The 16,114-nt window shown below is 38.4% G+C and overlaps 1 protein-coding gene across 2 annotated transcripts in view; it reads right to left on the reverse strand.

The window, feature by feature from the left end:
- Positions 1–400: 400 nt before the first annotated feature.
- Positions 401–16,114, reverse strand: part of wdr1 (WD repeat domain 1) — a 25,433-nt gene continuing 9,719 nt past the window's right edge. For both annotated transcript variants that reach the window (XM_062063717.1, XM_062063726.1), the window contains exons 2-15: positions 14,080–14,201; positions 13,832–13,922; positions 13,615–13,762; positions 13,086–13,266; positions 12,723–12,800; positions 12,517–12,597; positions 11,523–11,756; positions 7,629–7,718; positions 7,334–7,488; positions 6,209–6,296; positions 5,955–6,065; positions 4,214–4,387; positions 3,535–3,679; positions 401–1,019 (exon numbers count right to left, since the gene is read on the reverse strand). In XM_062063717.1, coding sequence (XP_061919701.1) covers positions 913–1,019; positions 3,535–3,679; positions 4,214–4,387; positions 5,955–6,065; positions 6,209–6,296; positions 7,334–7,488; positions 7,629–7,718; positions 11,523–11,756; positions 12,517–12,597; positions 12,723–12,800; positions 13,086–13,266; positions 13,615–13,762; positions 13,832–13,922; positions 14,080–14,201 — 1,805 coding nt within the window. In that variant the 3' untranslated portion in view covers positions 401–912. The remainder of the gene's footprint in view (positions 1,020–3,534; positions 3,680–4,213; positions 4,388–5,954; positions 6,066–6,208; positions 6,297–7,333; positions 7,489–7,628; positions 7,719–11,522; positions 11,757–12,516; positions 12,598–12,722; positions 12,801–13,085; positions 13,267–13,614; positions 13,763–13,831; positions 13,923–14,079; positions 14,202–16,114) is intronic.

The raw sequence follows: 16,114 nt of genomic DNA on the forward strand, positions 1-16,114 counted from the left end.
TTCTACAGATTGAGAGTTCAGAGATTTTATTTCTTCTGTTTTTTTCACATTTAATGTGTTTTTATTGCAATTTGAATTTTGACAGTAGCACATATCTTAATTGCTGATGCAAATTTATTGATTTTTTAAATGTGCAAGAAAATAACCCGTTTTGTACAGTGTTGATGTGTTTCAATGACCAGCAGTGTGTAAATGTGTTCCTGTTTAGTATTTGTCCAGCAATGGTCATGTGGTGACATCAATGATGCTATTTGGAGAAGTCATCATTGAAGTCGCACATCACTGAAGGCCTAGGTGGGAAACTCCCGGCCACCACTGCAGGATCCAAGAGTCTACAGCGCAGAAAAGTGGACAGGAAGTGGAGATTTTGGACACAACACGTCATGAATTCCACAAAATATGCACAACAAAAGTGTTTTATTTTCAGCAGTATTAACGAATGCATAAAGACATGAAAATAGCGAGACTATAAAACTATACCGGGTCTAAAAAAAAAAAGCAATACAGGATCCTGGGAAGGAAAGACAAGACATTAATTGTTTTCAGTTCCTAGAACAGTGCTATGAACGGCACCGTGATCCTGGAAAACAAAAAGCTGCACCCGCATCCCCTTCACAGGGAAAACTATGACAGGAAACTGCACCAAACACTTCTCATTTCAGGAATGTCACCAAAATATGAAATGTCTTTAATCTGTCTTTCCATCAAGTTACAGCGACCCCAACAACGTTCTATTACTTTTGGAATGTTGAGCCATGTCAATAATTCAGAACAATTCTACTTAGCATGTTGCAGGTAGTCAAATCCTTCTTTTCATTTGTATTAACAAAACCCCCAGCGTCTAGATTTAGTGAAAAAGAAAGTGATTGAAGGTTGCAGTAGTCCTCGTCCCTGGAGATGTGGGTGTGCTGCTCAGTAAGTAATAGTCCACTGCTTGATGCTGGCATCGTGGGAGGTGGTGACCAGGGTGTTGGCGTCGGTCCATGCCAGGCCGCTAACGTGGTGCAGCCTGTGACAGTCTGCACCAAACACACAACAAGGACTTGACGTCAAACTGGAGAGACGAGTCAAACATGATGAAACAAGGATTGATACGGAGCACCTGAGTGACAGCTCATGGATAGATGCCCCTCCACTTTTTAACTTCATTTTATCATATAAAGAAGCTCAGCATAATCCACTGCGCCTTTTGTATGAAAATAGACCCACTCGTCGGCAGTGAGCCTTATGATCCAGAAAATAGTATATCTGTGAGTAAACTCCCTATGGAAGCACTAAAAACTACAACACAGATGACGGGGAGAAGACAGTCAAAGTGGAGGCACGTAAATAAGACCGCCCACAAAAGGGCGCCGTATCAGTGCAGCTAGTGAGTGTACCACACACTCACTGAGGCATCATTAACCCCATTATCAAACTGTACCAGACGTAAAATTGTCTTTTAGCTACTCATACAGTGGAAAAGGGATTAATATGGCTCCATTCCACAGTAGAAAAGGGATTAATATGGCTCCATTCCACAGTAGAAAAGGGATTACTATGGCTCCATTCCACAGTAGAAAAGGGATTAATATGGCTCCATTCCCCAGTAGAAAAGGGATTACTATGGCTCCATTCCACAGTAGAAAAGGGATTACTATGGCTCCATTCCACAGTAGAAAAGGGATTACTATGGCTCCATTCCACAGTAGAAAGGGTATTAATATGGCTACATTCCACAGTGGAAAAGGGATTACTATGGCTCCATTCCACAGTAGAAAGGGTATTAATATGGCTACATTCCACAGTGGAAAAGGGATTAATATGGCTCCATTCCACAGTAGAAAAGGGATTACTATGGCTCCATTCCACAGTAGAAAAGGTATTAATATGGCTCCATTCCACAGTAGAAAGGGTATTAATATGGCTACATTCCACAGTAGAAAGGGTATTAATATGGCTACATTCCACAGTGGAAAAGGGATTAATATGGCTCCATTCCACAGTAGAAAAGGGATTACTATGGCTACATTCCACAGTAGAAAGGGTATTAATATGGCTACATTCCACAGTGGAAAAGGGATTACTATGGCTCCATTCCACAGTAGAAAAGGGATTACTATGGCTCCATTCCACAGTAGAAAAGGGATTACTATGGCTCCATTCCACAGTAGAAAGGGTATTAATATGGCTCCATTCCACAGTAGAAAGGGATTAATATGGCTACATTCCAAAGTAGAAAAGGTATTACTATGGCTCCATTCCACAGTAGAAAGGGTATTAATATGGCTCCATTCCACAGTAGAAAGGGTATTAATATGGCTACATTCCACAGTGGAAAAGGGATTAATATGGCTCCATTCCACAGTAGAAAAGGGATTACTATGGCTCCATTCCACAGTAGAAAAGGGATTACTATGGCTCCATTCCACAGTAGAAAGGGTATTAATATGGCTACATTCCACAGTGGAAAAGGGATTACTATGGCTCCATTCCACAGTAGAAAGGGTATTAATATGGCTCCATTCCACAGTAGAAAAGGGATTACTATGGCTCCATTCCACAGTAGAAAGGGTATTAATATGGCTCCATTCCACAGTAGAAAGGGATTAATATGGCTACATTCCAAAGTAGAAAAGGTATTACTATGGCTCCATTCCACAGTAGAAAGGGTATTAATATGGCTCCATTCCACAGTAGAAAGGGTATTAATATGGCTCCATTCCACAGTAGAAAAGGGATTACTATGGCTCCATTCCACAGTAGAAAGGGTATTAATATGGCTCCATTCCACAGTAGAAAGGGATTAATATGGCTACATTCCAAAGTAGAAAAGGTATTACTATGGCTCCATTCCACAGTAGAAAGGGTATTAATATGGCTCCATTCCACAGTAGAAAGGGTATTAATATGGCTACATTCCACAGTGGAAAAGGGATTAATATGGCTCCATTCCACAGTAGAAAAGGGATTACTATGGCTCCATTCCACAGTAGAAAAGGGATTACTATGGCTCCATTCCACAGTAGAAAAGGGATTACTATGGCTCCATTCCACAGTAGAAAGGGTATTAATATGGCTCCATTCCACAGTAGAAAGGGTATTAATATGGCTCCATTCCACAGTAGAAAGGGTATTAATATGGCTACATTCCAAAGTAGAAAAGGTATTACTATGGCTCCATTCCACACGTGAGAAGAAGGTGGAGGTTAATCATCTTGCAATGCAGTCTAAAGAAAGCACCACTTTACATAGCAACTGATGCTGTGGTCAAAGTTGGTACTGCCACAAACATATTTTTAGATATTCCACACTGTACTGCCATGAAGCAGCTAAGGTTAGTATAATGATATTTATATAGCATTTTTCTCTAGTGACTCAAAAGCACTTTACATGGTTAAAGCAGTGAGGGTGGCACTGGGATCAGGTGGTGGGTAAAGTATCTTTCCCAAGACCACAACAAGCTTTGACGAGGATGGCGGGAATAGAACCGGAAACCCTCAAGTTGCTGCGGTTAGGTTTGCCCTTGGTGAAGTGTGAGTCTGCACAACTTACCTGACAGCTTTATCCGCTTGTCTGCGTCACTCACTGTCCAGATATAAACCATCATGTCCATCCCACCAGTTGCAAAGTGCTCATTATCAGGTGACCACGCCAAGGTGACTGGTTTTGCATGGTGTCCATAAAACACATTTTTTACCTTAGAGCGGGGGGAAGAAAACTTCATATTAATTTTAAAAAAGGTTTTCACACACCTTCTCCTCCTCATTCAATGTGTTTTCTTATTTTCAGGACTATTTACATTGTAGATTGTCACATCCAAACTATGAATGAACACATGTGGAGTTATGTACTTCACAAAAAAATAACTGAAAACATGTTTTATATTCTACTTTCTTCAAAATAGCCACCCTTTGCACACTCTTGGCATTCTCTCCATGAGCTTCAAGCACACCTGTGAAGTGAAAACCATTTCAGGTGACTACCTCTTGAAGCTCATGGAGAGAATGCCAAGAGTGTGCAAAGCAGTAATCAGTGCAAAGGGTGGCTATTTTGAAGAAACTAGAATACAAAATATGTTTTCAGTTATTTCAATTTTTTTTGTTAAGTACATAACTCCACATGTGTTCATTCATAGTTTTGATGTGACAATCTACAATGTAAATAGTCATGGAAATAAAGAAAAGGCATTTGGCCTGTACTGTATATCAACACGCTAAAAAAGACCATTTACCGAGTAGTTGTCCGCCACACTAAAGGCTGTGGCCATTTTCTTGTCAACTATGACTGCCAAATAGGCTCCATCGTTGGAGTAAGCCATGTCTGTGACCAGCCCTTCAACCTGCAAGGTTTGGCCCGCATCCTTCAGAGTGGTGCCCTGGACCGAGTACAGACTGATCACACCATCCTGAGAGAGAGGAAGAGAAAGTCAGAGTGATGTATTATAATATTGTTTTCTTATTGCTCCTCACCAAACCACTGTAGAATGACCTAAACCAGAGTCACAGATGGTCACTGTGAGCTGATGACATGTACAAGTTTGCCTACATCAGTGGTTCCTAAATGTTTCAGTTCCAAACCCCTTCAGACATTTGACCTGTAGCCATGTACCCCCTTACTCCTGAACACATCACTTCAATAAACATATTGAAAAACCTTTGACTCTAAAGTTTTTCCTCACCTGTTTGATGTATTTAAATATATATATACATATATTTTTTGTTTTGTTTTAAGATAAGAGCATGTGCTCCTTAATCCCCCCTTCATGAATGCCCACACATACATACCCTAGGACCCTAGGACAGTGCTATTCAACAGGCGGCTCTAGAGCCAAATCCTATCTGGCTCTAGAAACCCTCGTTTCCAGTTCAAAACTTGCTAGACAACCATTTTTGCAGCAAATTCCAAACAACACCAGAGTGCTCCTTTATAGAGGAACTTGGCCCACTGTAAACACTGACAGATCCTTGTGTTAACAGTTTATTGTTGCTTGCAAACATAGAAAACTGGTGTCCAAACTTGTAATTTACATAACAGAGGCGTTCCTCAAGGTAGACTTTTTTTTCACGATGGGATTTATTAAAACTAAGGTCCAGTTTTAGCTTGTTTTTATTCAGACACTTCAACATCAGTACACATTTGTTCAACTTTGTTAGTCATACTTGTAGCATCTTCTTTTGTAAATGCAAACACTCTGCACCTTACTGTTCTTTTATCCTGCACTACCACGGGCTAATGCAACAACATTTAGTTCTTATCTGTACTGTAAAGTCCAAATTTGAATGACAATAAAGGAAGTCTAAGTCTAGTGTTCCTCAAGGTTCCATTTTAGGTTCTTTCTTTGTCATCATTTGGGATATTCACTGTTGGTCCATTTAAAAAAACGTGACTTACATTTTTGCAGCAGATTCACAGAAACACCAGAGTACGGTCACAAAGATGATCTTTGACAAGGTTTTTTGTTTTTTTTACACAAAGTGCTTCAAAACAGAGCGCTACCGTGACAAACTAGACACAAATCAAATGCCTACTGTCGAGGACGCTGGTTTTCTGGATTACACACTACAAATTATTTGCCACTTGCCAAGATTAAAGATGTTATTTCTAAAAAATACCCTAGTTTTAAGAACTAGGTACTCATTTCTTGTCATTAACTTTACAACATAATCCTAATTTTAGCATGAATAAATATATTTGGTCTATTCTAACTGTGTTAAAATTGAGAAAACTATTCAAATAAGATATCTTATTTTTCCTCCACATAGGATGTTGCAGAATCTTTAGACAAGATTTTCAAAGATTGCTTCTTTTGAGAATAAAGTACTTGTTTCTATCTTGTAGTCCTGCCAATTTCTACATATACACATCTTAAAGTAAAATTGACAGATAATTTCACTAGTTTTAGTCTTTTCATCTCATCTTTTGTTAAGACATTTTGCAGTGCACAAAATGAAAGTAATGGTTATTAAACTTACTGCTCCTCCCACAGCAGCTGTGGTGCCTGAAGGGTTGAGAACTCCAACTTCAGGTTCATAGCCGAGGTTGTCGAGGGCAAAGACTTTTCTTTTATCCTTCATCAAGACAACCTGAGGGGGGAATAAAAGATGTCATCAGGACCAGATTACCATTTTGAATCATGTCCAGATTTGCACTACGTGTTATTGTAACATGTGAATGTTAAATGCATGAAAGGAGAAGTCCTACATTTGCCTAAAAGCAAAATGCTTACCTGTCCAAAGCACACTGCCAGTGACAGACCGCCTGCTGCTGCTGAGATGCTTTTAGGCTGTGAATCCATTTTCACCACATCAGAGACACTGAAAACAACAACTTGTGGTTATTTGTATGCTAAAAATATTTTACACTTTAAAGATATATTTGTTATGGACTCCTTAGAATGTTTACATTTGAATTGAAGGAAATCAAACTTCAAATGCAAGGTTGTATGCAACCACATAGCATCCAACAAGGCATTTTGAAATTGTTTACATTGACCATGGACTCCGACAAGAGTGTCTCCTTTAATTATGTTTAAGTGAACGCTACCTCCACCAAGTGTGTAGACATGGCTACCTTTCACATTTGAACCAATATGGTACCAATTACTGCTAACTGGAAATCAAAACTAGTTGTTGGTACTTGTGTGTAGCAAATGGTAATTTGTTTAATAATTGTGGGGTTTTTTTTTTACATTTACCACCGAGCTGACAATTGCGCCGTCCACTTTTTTAACATTTCTGAGTCTCATTTGCAAGTATGCATTCATTTACAATTAGCCAGGAAGAAGTCAAGTTAAATGTGCCAGTCTTGTCTTTTGTTGAGCCCCACAAAGAGTTTGTACTGTAAGTATTGCACTTATTACACACCAAGTGTTACTGTAATGTGCGTTGTACATCCAATGTAAAGCAGCATCATTGTGAAAAACAGAGCGTTACTTTCGGTCAGGCATGGAAAACTGCAACATCACCTAGAAGCAGTCTTTCATGAAATCGCCTGTTTGCCCACCAAGTGTGTGTGCCGATGCAGAGTCTGCAACCGGACGTGACGTCACGTACAAAAAAAGGTATCGAAACATAGTATGGTTTCATTTGACGACAATTGGCGGACTTCGGTCAGTATAAAAAGTACAGAATTTGGTAGCCATTCCTACAAGTGTATACTGCATATACAGTCTATAAATGAATGATAATTCCCTTTGGAACAGACACGGGTTTGTACCATTTGATGTGTAGCTATAGTATCAGCTTTACATAACGATGCATGTAAATGTACCGACTATTTCAACTAAAAATACAAAAGTAGTTGTGTAGAAAAAATCTTCCCATCTGAAAAAAACAATCCCACTCGTCCTTACCTGTAATCCCTTTTGTTGAGGTCTATGTAGCGCGCCGTATCATCCATGCTGCACGTCACCAGCTCTTCAGCGTCATTGACCACCATTTGGCTCACCTGGTTGCTGTGACCCTTCCCTGAGAAACAATCATTCTCACCAGTTTCGGCATCCCAGTAATGTGAGGAGAACGTTAAGGGAAAAACACAGGCTTGAATGTTTCGAAGTGACAGACGGTGGGTAAATATTCACCTCCCCTCTTATTTTGTGATGCTGCTCAAATGTATTCTGTAATTGATTTAAACTGCTGGAGAAGGATATTGATGTGTCCGTCATGACTCCCAGAATAGATGTATTGTCGTCCATCACTTTTGTGGACAGTCACACACTGGATGGATTTGCTGTGGCCCTGTACAAGAACAAGGCAAGTTTCATGTCATCCCAGCCAATACCACAGACAAACTGGACTATTTTTCAAATGTGCACATCTGAAGAAACCGTAAACACAATTTGTGAACACCGGGTCAAAACTACCAAAGCAAGCTTTATCCAGATAGACCATTTAAATATTACAAACTAAACATGCTGAGAGTTGTATTTCTTAGTGGAATCAAGTAGTTTTGTGCTGGGATAGGATATAACTTGTTTAACCAAAAAATGGGAAATGTGAACTAAACTTTGCCTCAGCAGGACAGTTATTGGCCAACTCAAATGAGTGCTATAGTCAAGTGCGGGGTCGGCACTCTTTAGCACCGCCCTAGTGGCTCCCTTCAGCTTTTTTAAAAACGTATGAAAATGGACAAAGATAGGAAAAGATATGTTTGGTTTTAATATGTTTTCTGTAGGACAACACAAATGTTCCTAATGATTAGAAAGCCCACTGTTGAATATGTTTGTGTTTATGCTTCATTGATGAGTATTTGCCGAGCGCCGTTTTGTCCTAATTTCCCCGGTCCTTGAACTGTGACACAACAGTTTGTTTACATGTACAACTTTCTCCCACGCTGCCACAGAAAGTTATGTTTTATGCTATTCCTTCTTTGTCTCATTTTGTCCAAATGTTTTATGCTGTGCGTGAATGCACAAAAGGTGAGCTTTGTTGATGTTATTGATTTGTGTGGAGTGCTAATCAGACATATTTGGTCAGTACATGATTGCAAGCTAATCAATGCTAACATGATATTTAGGCTAGCTGTATGTACATATTGCTTTGTTATGTCTCGTTTGTAGCTATATTTGAACTCATTTAATTTCCTTTACTTATGTCCTCTGTATATTTAATTTATATTTGCATGTCTCATGACACATTATCTGTATGTAATATAGGCTGCATTTCTGATAGTCGTTTGTGTGCCATGTTGTTCCAGACTACAGCAAATGTTACCCAGCTTGCAAAATTTGTAATAAATCCGTTAGAAGACAGCCTGCAGGCCGTAGGAGTTCTCACCCTCTGAAAGACCTTTGTTTTACTAATGTTTTCCAATGTTGTAAAAATGTCTAAAATAAATACTAAAATTACAACATTTTCGCGTCGGCCAGCGACGCAGCAATTTTGATCGTAGCCTATTATAGCTAATGTACACCATTACATCATGTGTCCCCTTCATTATTCCACGTTTGATTTTTTGCATCTCCAGAAATATTTGTTTGTTTGTATTTTTGGTCAAATGTGGCTCTTTCAACGATTGGGTTGCCATTCCCTGGTCAAGTGTGATAACTATTTTTTCCATAAATGTGGCTCCTTCCATGGGTTGTGCTCAAAATATTTTGGAAGACATGCTACCCTACCCTTTGATCATCTGACAAATGATAAATGGCTGAAGTCATGCCCCTGCTAAGATATTTTTCTTGATGGAAACCATGTTATACAACCAATCTTGCTCAAATTTAACATACCCCTTTAAAATGTGCGCCAAATGTGGTGATTTGGGTAAACACAGAGGAACTGCAATTTTGGGGGAATTTTGCCTATCGTTCACAATCATTATGAAAGACATGACGGATGGATTTGTTTAATGCATTCTAAATATTAAACGTCAAAAGTCTGTTTACAGTGTAGACAATGGCAGCTCCACCATTACGCCATGAAATTCAATACATGAACATTATAAAACCACCAACAATACTCAATTCACATTTAGTACATTGTAAGCGCTAACGCAGACAAACTATTTATAGCGGCGCCGTGATTACTTCCGTGTGTCCCTATGTTTACATCACCAAGTGGTCTGCTGTTTCCTTGCTTCCCTGCTCCTTGTAAATTTATTGTAGATCTTAAATCATGAACATTTTAAATTAAATGCTGAGGAGATCATCCGAAAAGATGGGACACTGACAGCTGTTTCAGACCTGGAACTGGCAAGAAAAACACGAAAAGCACTTGTTCCCCCCGCACCCCCACACCGTTTCTTTGCAAGGATTATGATACATTCTTCTTCTGAATGGGAACATATAAACATCCTAGCAGTCTGCATCCCAATGACAGCAGACCTTGTACAGTAAGTGAAGTTTTATTTTGTTTGTTGGCTCTCAAAGTCTGCAGTGAGCAGAAATCAGTGATGGGAAAAAAAGCAAACAATGCACCGCGTATGCTTAAAATGATCAAAATGAGTCAATATTAAATGTTTTTATAAATGTGCCCATTACTACATTACATATATATTTACATCTTGAATATATAACTCCAATGGAGGTGTTTGGATGTTTTTTTAGAGGCTCTATAGCAGGGGTCACCAACCTTTTTGAACCAAGAGCTACTTCTTGGGTAGTGATTAATGCGAAGGGCTACCAGTTTGATACACACTTAAACAAATTGCCAGAAATAGCCAATTTGCTCAATTTACCTTTAACTCTATGTTATTATTAATAATTAATGATATTTACACTTAATTGAACGGTTTAAAAGAGGAGAAAACACGAAAAAAATGACAATAAAATTTTGAAACATAGTTTATCTTCAATTTCAACTCTTTAAAATTCAAAATTCAACCAAAAAAAAGAAGAGAAAAACTAGCTATTTCAAATGTTTTTGAAAAAAATTAAATTTATGGAACATCATTAGTAATTTTTCCTGATTAAGATTAATTTTAGAATTTTGATGACATGTTTTAAACAGGTTAAAATCCAATCTGCACTTTGTTAGAATATATAACAAATTGGACCAAGCTATATTTCTAACAAAGACAAATCATTATTTCTTCTAGATTTTCCAGAACAAAATGTTTAAAAGAAATTCAAAAGACTTTGAAATAAGATTTAAATTTGATTCTACAGATTTTCTAGATTTGCCAGAATAATTTTTTTGAATTTTAATCATAATAAGTTTGAAGAAATATTTCACAAATATTCTTCGTCGAAAAAACAGAAGCTAAAATGAAGAATTAAATTAAAATTTATTCATTATTCTTTACAATAAAAAAAAATACATTTACTTGAACATTGATTTAAATTGTCAGGAAAGAAGAGGAAGGAATTTAAAAGGTAAAAAGGTATGTGTTTAAAAATCCTAAAATCATTTTTAAGGTTGTATTTTTTCTCTAAAATTGTCTTTTTGAAAGTTATAAGAAGCCAAGTAAAAAAATTAATGAAATTATTTAAACAAGTGAAGACCAAGTCTTTAAAATATTTTCTTGGATTTTCAAATTCTATTTGAGTTTTGTCTCTCTTAGAATTAAAATGTCGGGCAAAGTGAGACCAGCTTGCTAGTAAATAAATACAATTTAAAAAATAGAGGCAGCTCACTGGTAAGTGCTGCTATTTGAGCTATTTTTAGAACAGGCCAGCAGGCTACTCATCTGGTCCTTACGGGCACCACGTTGGTGACCCCTGCTCTTTAGGCTCCCATAGGCTCCATTGTACGCTGACTTTTGATCAACTTTATTTAATAATGAGAATGCATTAAAATAAAAAATCAATTTGTCGTCATGTATTAATGATTGTGAACGACAGGCAAAATTTTAAAAAAAAAGTGCAGTAGGTGTTTGAGAGCTTCACCTTCTGGGTTGAATTTGGAGTTCTAAAACCTGTAGTTTGGTAAGTGTCATTTTGTGGTGTATTTGTCAGAAAAATAATGATGGCAGATCGTTTGCCAAACTTTCACCCTTTGTAGGACAGCAGTTCAATAGTAAAAGAGTTGTCTTACACATGCAAGTAGACAGTCATATAATCAGGATTACAAGTACACATTACACAGTTAGACTTCAGTTGGCCTGACCTTGAGGATGCGTATGGGTCGATCAGGGTTGTTTTTGTCCAAGTAGTTAATGTAGCCTGACAGAGAGATGCTGAGGAGGTGTTCATTCTGCCACAGACAGCCCAGCTGCTGGTCCATCACTTCGGAGCCCATGTTGAAGGTGGTGACGGCTGTTCCTGCACCAACGTCCCAGAGCTTGACAGTTTTGTCCCCTGAGGCGGAAATCAGCTGGGAACTGTCCGAGCTCCAGCTTAGCTAAGGACCAAAAGGAGAAGGAAGGTTATAGAACAAAACATCTTACAACTTCATTTCCTTGGAGATAACCTTTCAACCACAGCCAGTGAAGCATCATGTGGAGACTTTGAAAGAGAGTCTCCTCCACCACACCAGTATTGTTTTACTTAACCCTTTAGGACCACCATACTTAATTAAGGCCATTGTGAGCATGTTTAAAAAGCCAGATTGTCCGTGTACTGCAATCATCCATCGCAGCAAGAAACAAAATGTCAAGGTGCTCAATTTTTAATGAATGTTGAAAAAAAAATCTAAACACATTGTTCCTTACACCACTGACAAAATAAATGTACATTACAGTATCAGCTTGGGAAAAACTTGATTTAAATTTCTGACAAGATAGTGATTGGAGTAGGCAAAATATATTTTTAGGGTTTACAAATGTATGTTAGCATTATGCTAACTAAAATTAGCTCAGGAAACACAATGACAAAAAAAACATTTAGTTTTTTTCTATACAGCTTGTCCTCATTAGGGTCACAGGTAAGAGTCTATCCCTGCTGATTTTGGGCAAGAACCAGGTGACACCCTTGACTGGTCGCCAGCCAATCCCAGGGCACATTTAGACCACCTATGGACAATTTACAGTCTCCAATTAAGCTTACAGAAAACCCCTGCACACAGAGGGAGAACACAGACACACCCAAACAGAGATTAGAACCCACATAAAACATAACATACAAACAAAAACATTCTTTCAAGTCAAAAGGGCCCAACTTACAGCATAGATTCCTCCTTTGTGAGCCTTTTCTCCTCCGAGGGAACTGACACGCTGACCATTGCCACCATCATAGACAATAATCTGGGGAAAAGACATGTATTTAATATAATTCAGCAAAAAGGAATACATTTCTTACTTTTATCATTATTGAATATTGTGATTTGATAATTAAGGTAGTGGAAATAACCCATCATCACAAAGCTTACCTGGCCGTCAGCACCAGCCATGGCAAAGTGACTTCCGTCAGGAGAGAAACGAACACAGTTGATAAACTGGGTGTGATCCTGTCAGCGGGAAAAATACAACAAGAAGAAATGATTTTACAATTAAATGATATTAACTTTCTTACAAACACTTTGGTTACCTTACTTATCTATACATAAAGGGGAAAAAATGAGCAACACCTCTCGGTTGTATCTTGTTGGTACATTGAGCTACATTACTGATAAAGCAGAGGGGAAAACTGTAGTGACAAAGCCTGATTTTAGGTACACATTATCCTGGCCAAGAAGTGAAGTTGTTGCAGTCTAAAGTAAAAATAAGATAGATTTTTAAACAGGACAACTTACACGTAGCGTGAACTTAAACTTGAAGGGAGGCCCTTCGAAGAAAGAACCAGTGGTGTCGTCGCTGCCGGTGACCAGACGGTAGGGTCGTTTCTGCCGGATGTCCACGCTGTTGATTAACTTTGAGTGGCCAGAAACATCTCCTACTGACGAGCCGGTGTCCCACAAGAACACTGATCCAAACCTTCAGAAGACATAGAAACACAGTTGGTGTAAAATATGTAATAATATGAACATTTGTTATAGTTTATTCATAAAAAGGCAATGGAAAAATCAACTAAAATGTATGAATTGTTGTATATTGATGTAACTGCACAATGTTGGTGTACGATCGGTTTCTCTCGCTAACTTAAACCATCCATCGCTTATCCAAAGTCGGGTCGCGGAGGCAGCAGCCTAAGCAGAGAAACCCAGACTTCCCACTCCCCAGCTACTTCATCCAGCTCTTAATCCTTATCCATAACATTACAGATGCTGGTGAAAACAATAACAACCTGCATGTATGCGTCTTAAAGAAAAGCAACACACTCACTTCTCTCGCCCCTCCCCGACAACAGCCATCCTCTTGCTGTCCTCTGTCCAAGCAATGTCCTTAACCTTGCCTGAAATGGGCGTGTATTCGTACTTGAGCAGGTGCTCTTTCTGGGTGGTGTCCCAGATCCGGATCTTTCCTGATGCATCTATAAAAAAATAATTGAAGTATGTAGAAAAGTAGGAAAGTGGCATGTTTTCACATTTAGCGTGGTTACCTCCAGATGCAATGTAGAATCCACTTGGAGAATACTTGGCCACACCAACCGTATGGGCGTGTTCGGTGTAAATATCTGCTTTGGCAGGGTTCTTAAAAAGAAAAAACACGTCTTCAGATGAAATATGCGTGTAGTATTTGCAACCACATGTTTGGTATGTGGCTGCGAGGAAAGCCAAACACTCTTGATTCTGGGTTATTTTCTATTTTCTTTCAATGCTAGCTGATTAATCTTTTTGAAATATTTACATTGATGTCCCTGATGATGACGCACTTCCCATTGGTGTAGAGGAAGTTGTTGCCTTTGGGATCACCACCAATCACTTTGGAAACGCCCCTTTCCATCTGTGGGAGACTGGCGAACACATGTTCTGAAAGTAGACATTGGAGCAAAAATGTCATTGTCATAATGTGTCAGAGCTTCATAATGGGAAAAGCGGACAAAATTAAACCGCATCTCAAAATCATTCACTTACAGTGGTACCTCGGCTTTCATACGTTGTCTCAGTTTTGGTATGATTAAACACGTTGGAGGAGTTTCAACTAACCAAGCGTTTTGCCAAGAGGATTTTTGTAATATGTACGTTTTCAGAATGTTATTTTATTTTTGGCCAAAGTAAAACAAAGAAAACAATCTGAAGTTGTCTGTATTTTCAAGGTATTATGCCAAGATTTTACCAGTCCGGCCCACGTGGGAATAGATTTTCCTCCATGCGGTCCATGAGCTAAAATGTGTTTGACACCACTGGCCTAAAATCATTCTGTATCACAATACACAACTGCAGCTTCCTAGTATTTACTTTTTCCAAAACTATCATTATTCTACTTGTTAATTTACTTGTAATATCTGGTTACTTTCTGTAGTAGCATTGTTCTATCTACACTTTTGTTCAAATGTAATATTCTTTTGTTAGATTTGGGCGATAGTACACATTTGGGTATCGATCCAATACCAAGTAGTTACTGGGGTAGTGTTTGTCTTATCAATGCTGATAGTTCAACATTACACATACAATTCACCATAAAAACAAAGTATTTTACTTTGAAAATAAGATGGATAAATTATTTTTGAGTTTATGCATAACTTCCTGTCCAACATAAGCAGATTTTAGCTAACATGAACGATGTGTTGCAGCGACCAGCCAATATAGAAGCTCTGCGGTGCCGTTCTGCAGCGGTGGAAACAGAACACATTGACTTGAATAAAAACGGAAAGAGTCAGTTTAGCTGCCAATACGCATCCAGTGAAAATCCGGGGTTAGCCATCGACCCATAACTCAAAAACTGATCGATACTATGGGAAATGACTGCCAGATTCATTTTCAGTCGCAATAAAACGAAGAGAACTTGTTAGTGAAATAGCGGCAATCTGGAGGCTTTAGTTCCTTTTACCTACAGGAAGTGAAAATGGTGAAATTGACAGAAGTAAAAGCTTTCACTCTACAGATAAGACTTGAGAGCGTGTCTGTGGTAATCCAGAAGAACATTTGTGAGGTTGTTGGACCTGAGCAAACGCCTGCTGGCTCACCCTGTCTGTTCTAACCCTCACTGAACTCCCTAAAAGTAGCCCCCTCAAACTGTTCCCACAAAGATGGATGCATACATTTGTCCAAATGTCTTGCTCAGTTGAAAAATGAAGACACCAGAGAGAATTACGGTCTATTATGGATTCCATTTTTTGCGTGACTGCCATATCAACGACAGTTTTTGGCAGGATTGCCGTCGTTCAGTGCATGTTTTGGTCATTTTAATTGCCGTTTCATGAATGGAAAATGAAAAACTATATACAACTGGTTTATTGAAATTTCATTTTTAAATAAACACAAAAGAAATTTGGAAAACAAAACATTCTTAATTTTTGGTGTTGAAAAACAGCTAAAAAACGGTTTAATGTTCATGTTGTATCTTATATAATGAACATTTAAATAAATCCCTAGTAAACAAAAACGGACTAAAATAGATGTTTTTTCATATTCTGACACCAGAAGATTGTATTTTCAAAGTAAAGGTGGGGATACTACGATACCCGTATGCCTAACAGCCGTACACAGAAATTATTTTAAGTATTGCACAACGAGGACTGGCATCTAGAGACATCTCTGTGCACATATCACACCAAAGTGGAGGCAAAAAGGATGCCATTATGCACTAAACAACAGAGTACAGTACTTTTCTTACAGGCTAGTCCACGTTTCTGTCTTTAAATCGCTACTTCCAGTTTTGGTCCGTTTTCCAGCTTGTGTTGATGTGACTTAAGAGATTCCTGTAGATGTCGGTCCTTGTT

This window comes from Entelurus aequoreus, linkage group LG01, assembly GCF_033978785.1.
Source record: "Entelurus aequoreus isolate RoL-2023_Sb linkage group LG01, RoL_Eaeq_v1.1, whole genome shotgun sequence".
Taxonomy (NCBI): domain Eukaryota; kingdom Metazoa; phylum Chordata; class Actinopteri; order Syngnathiformes; family Syngnathidae; genus Entelurus; species Entelurus aequoreus.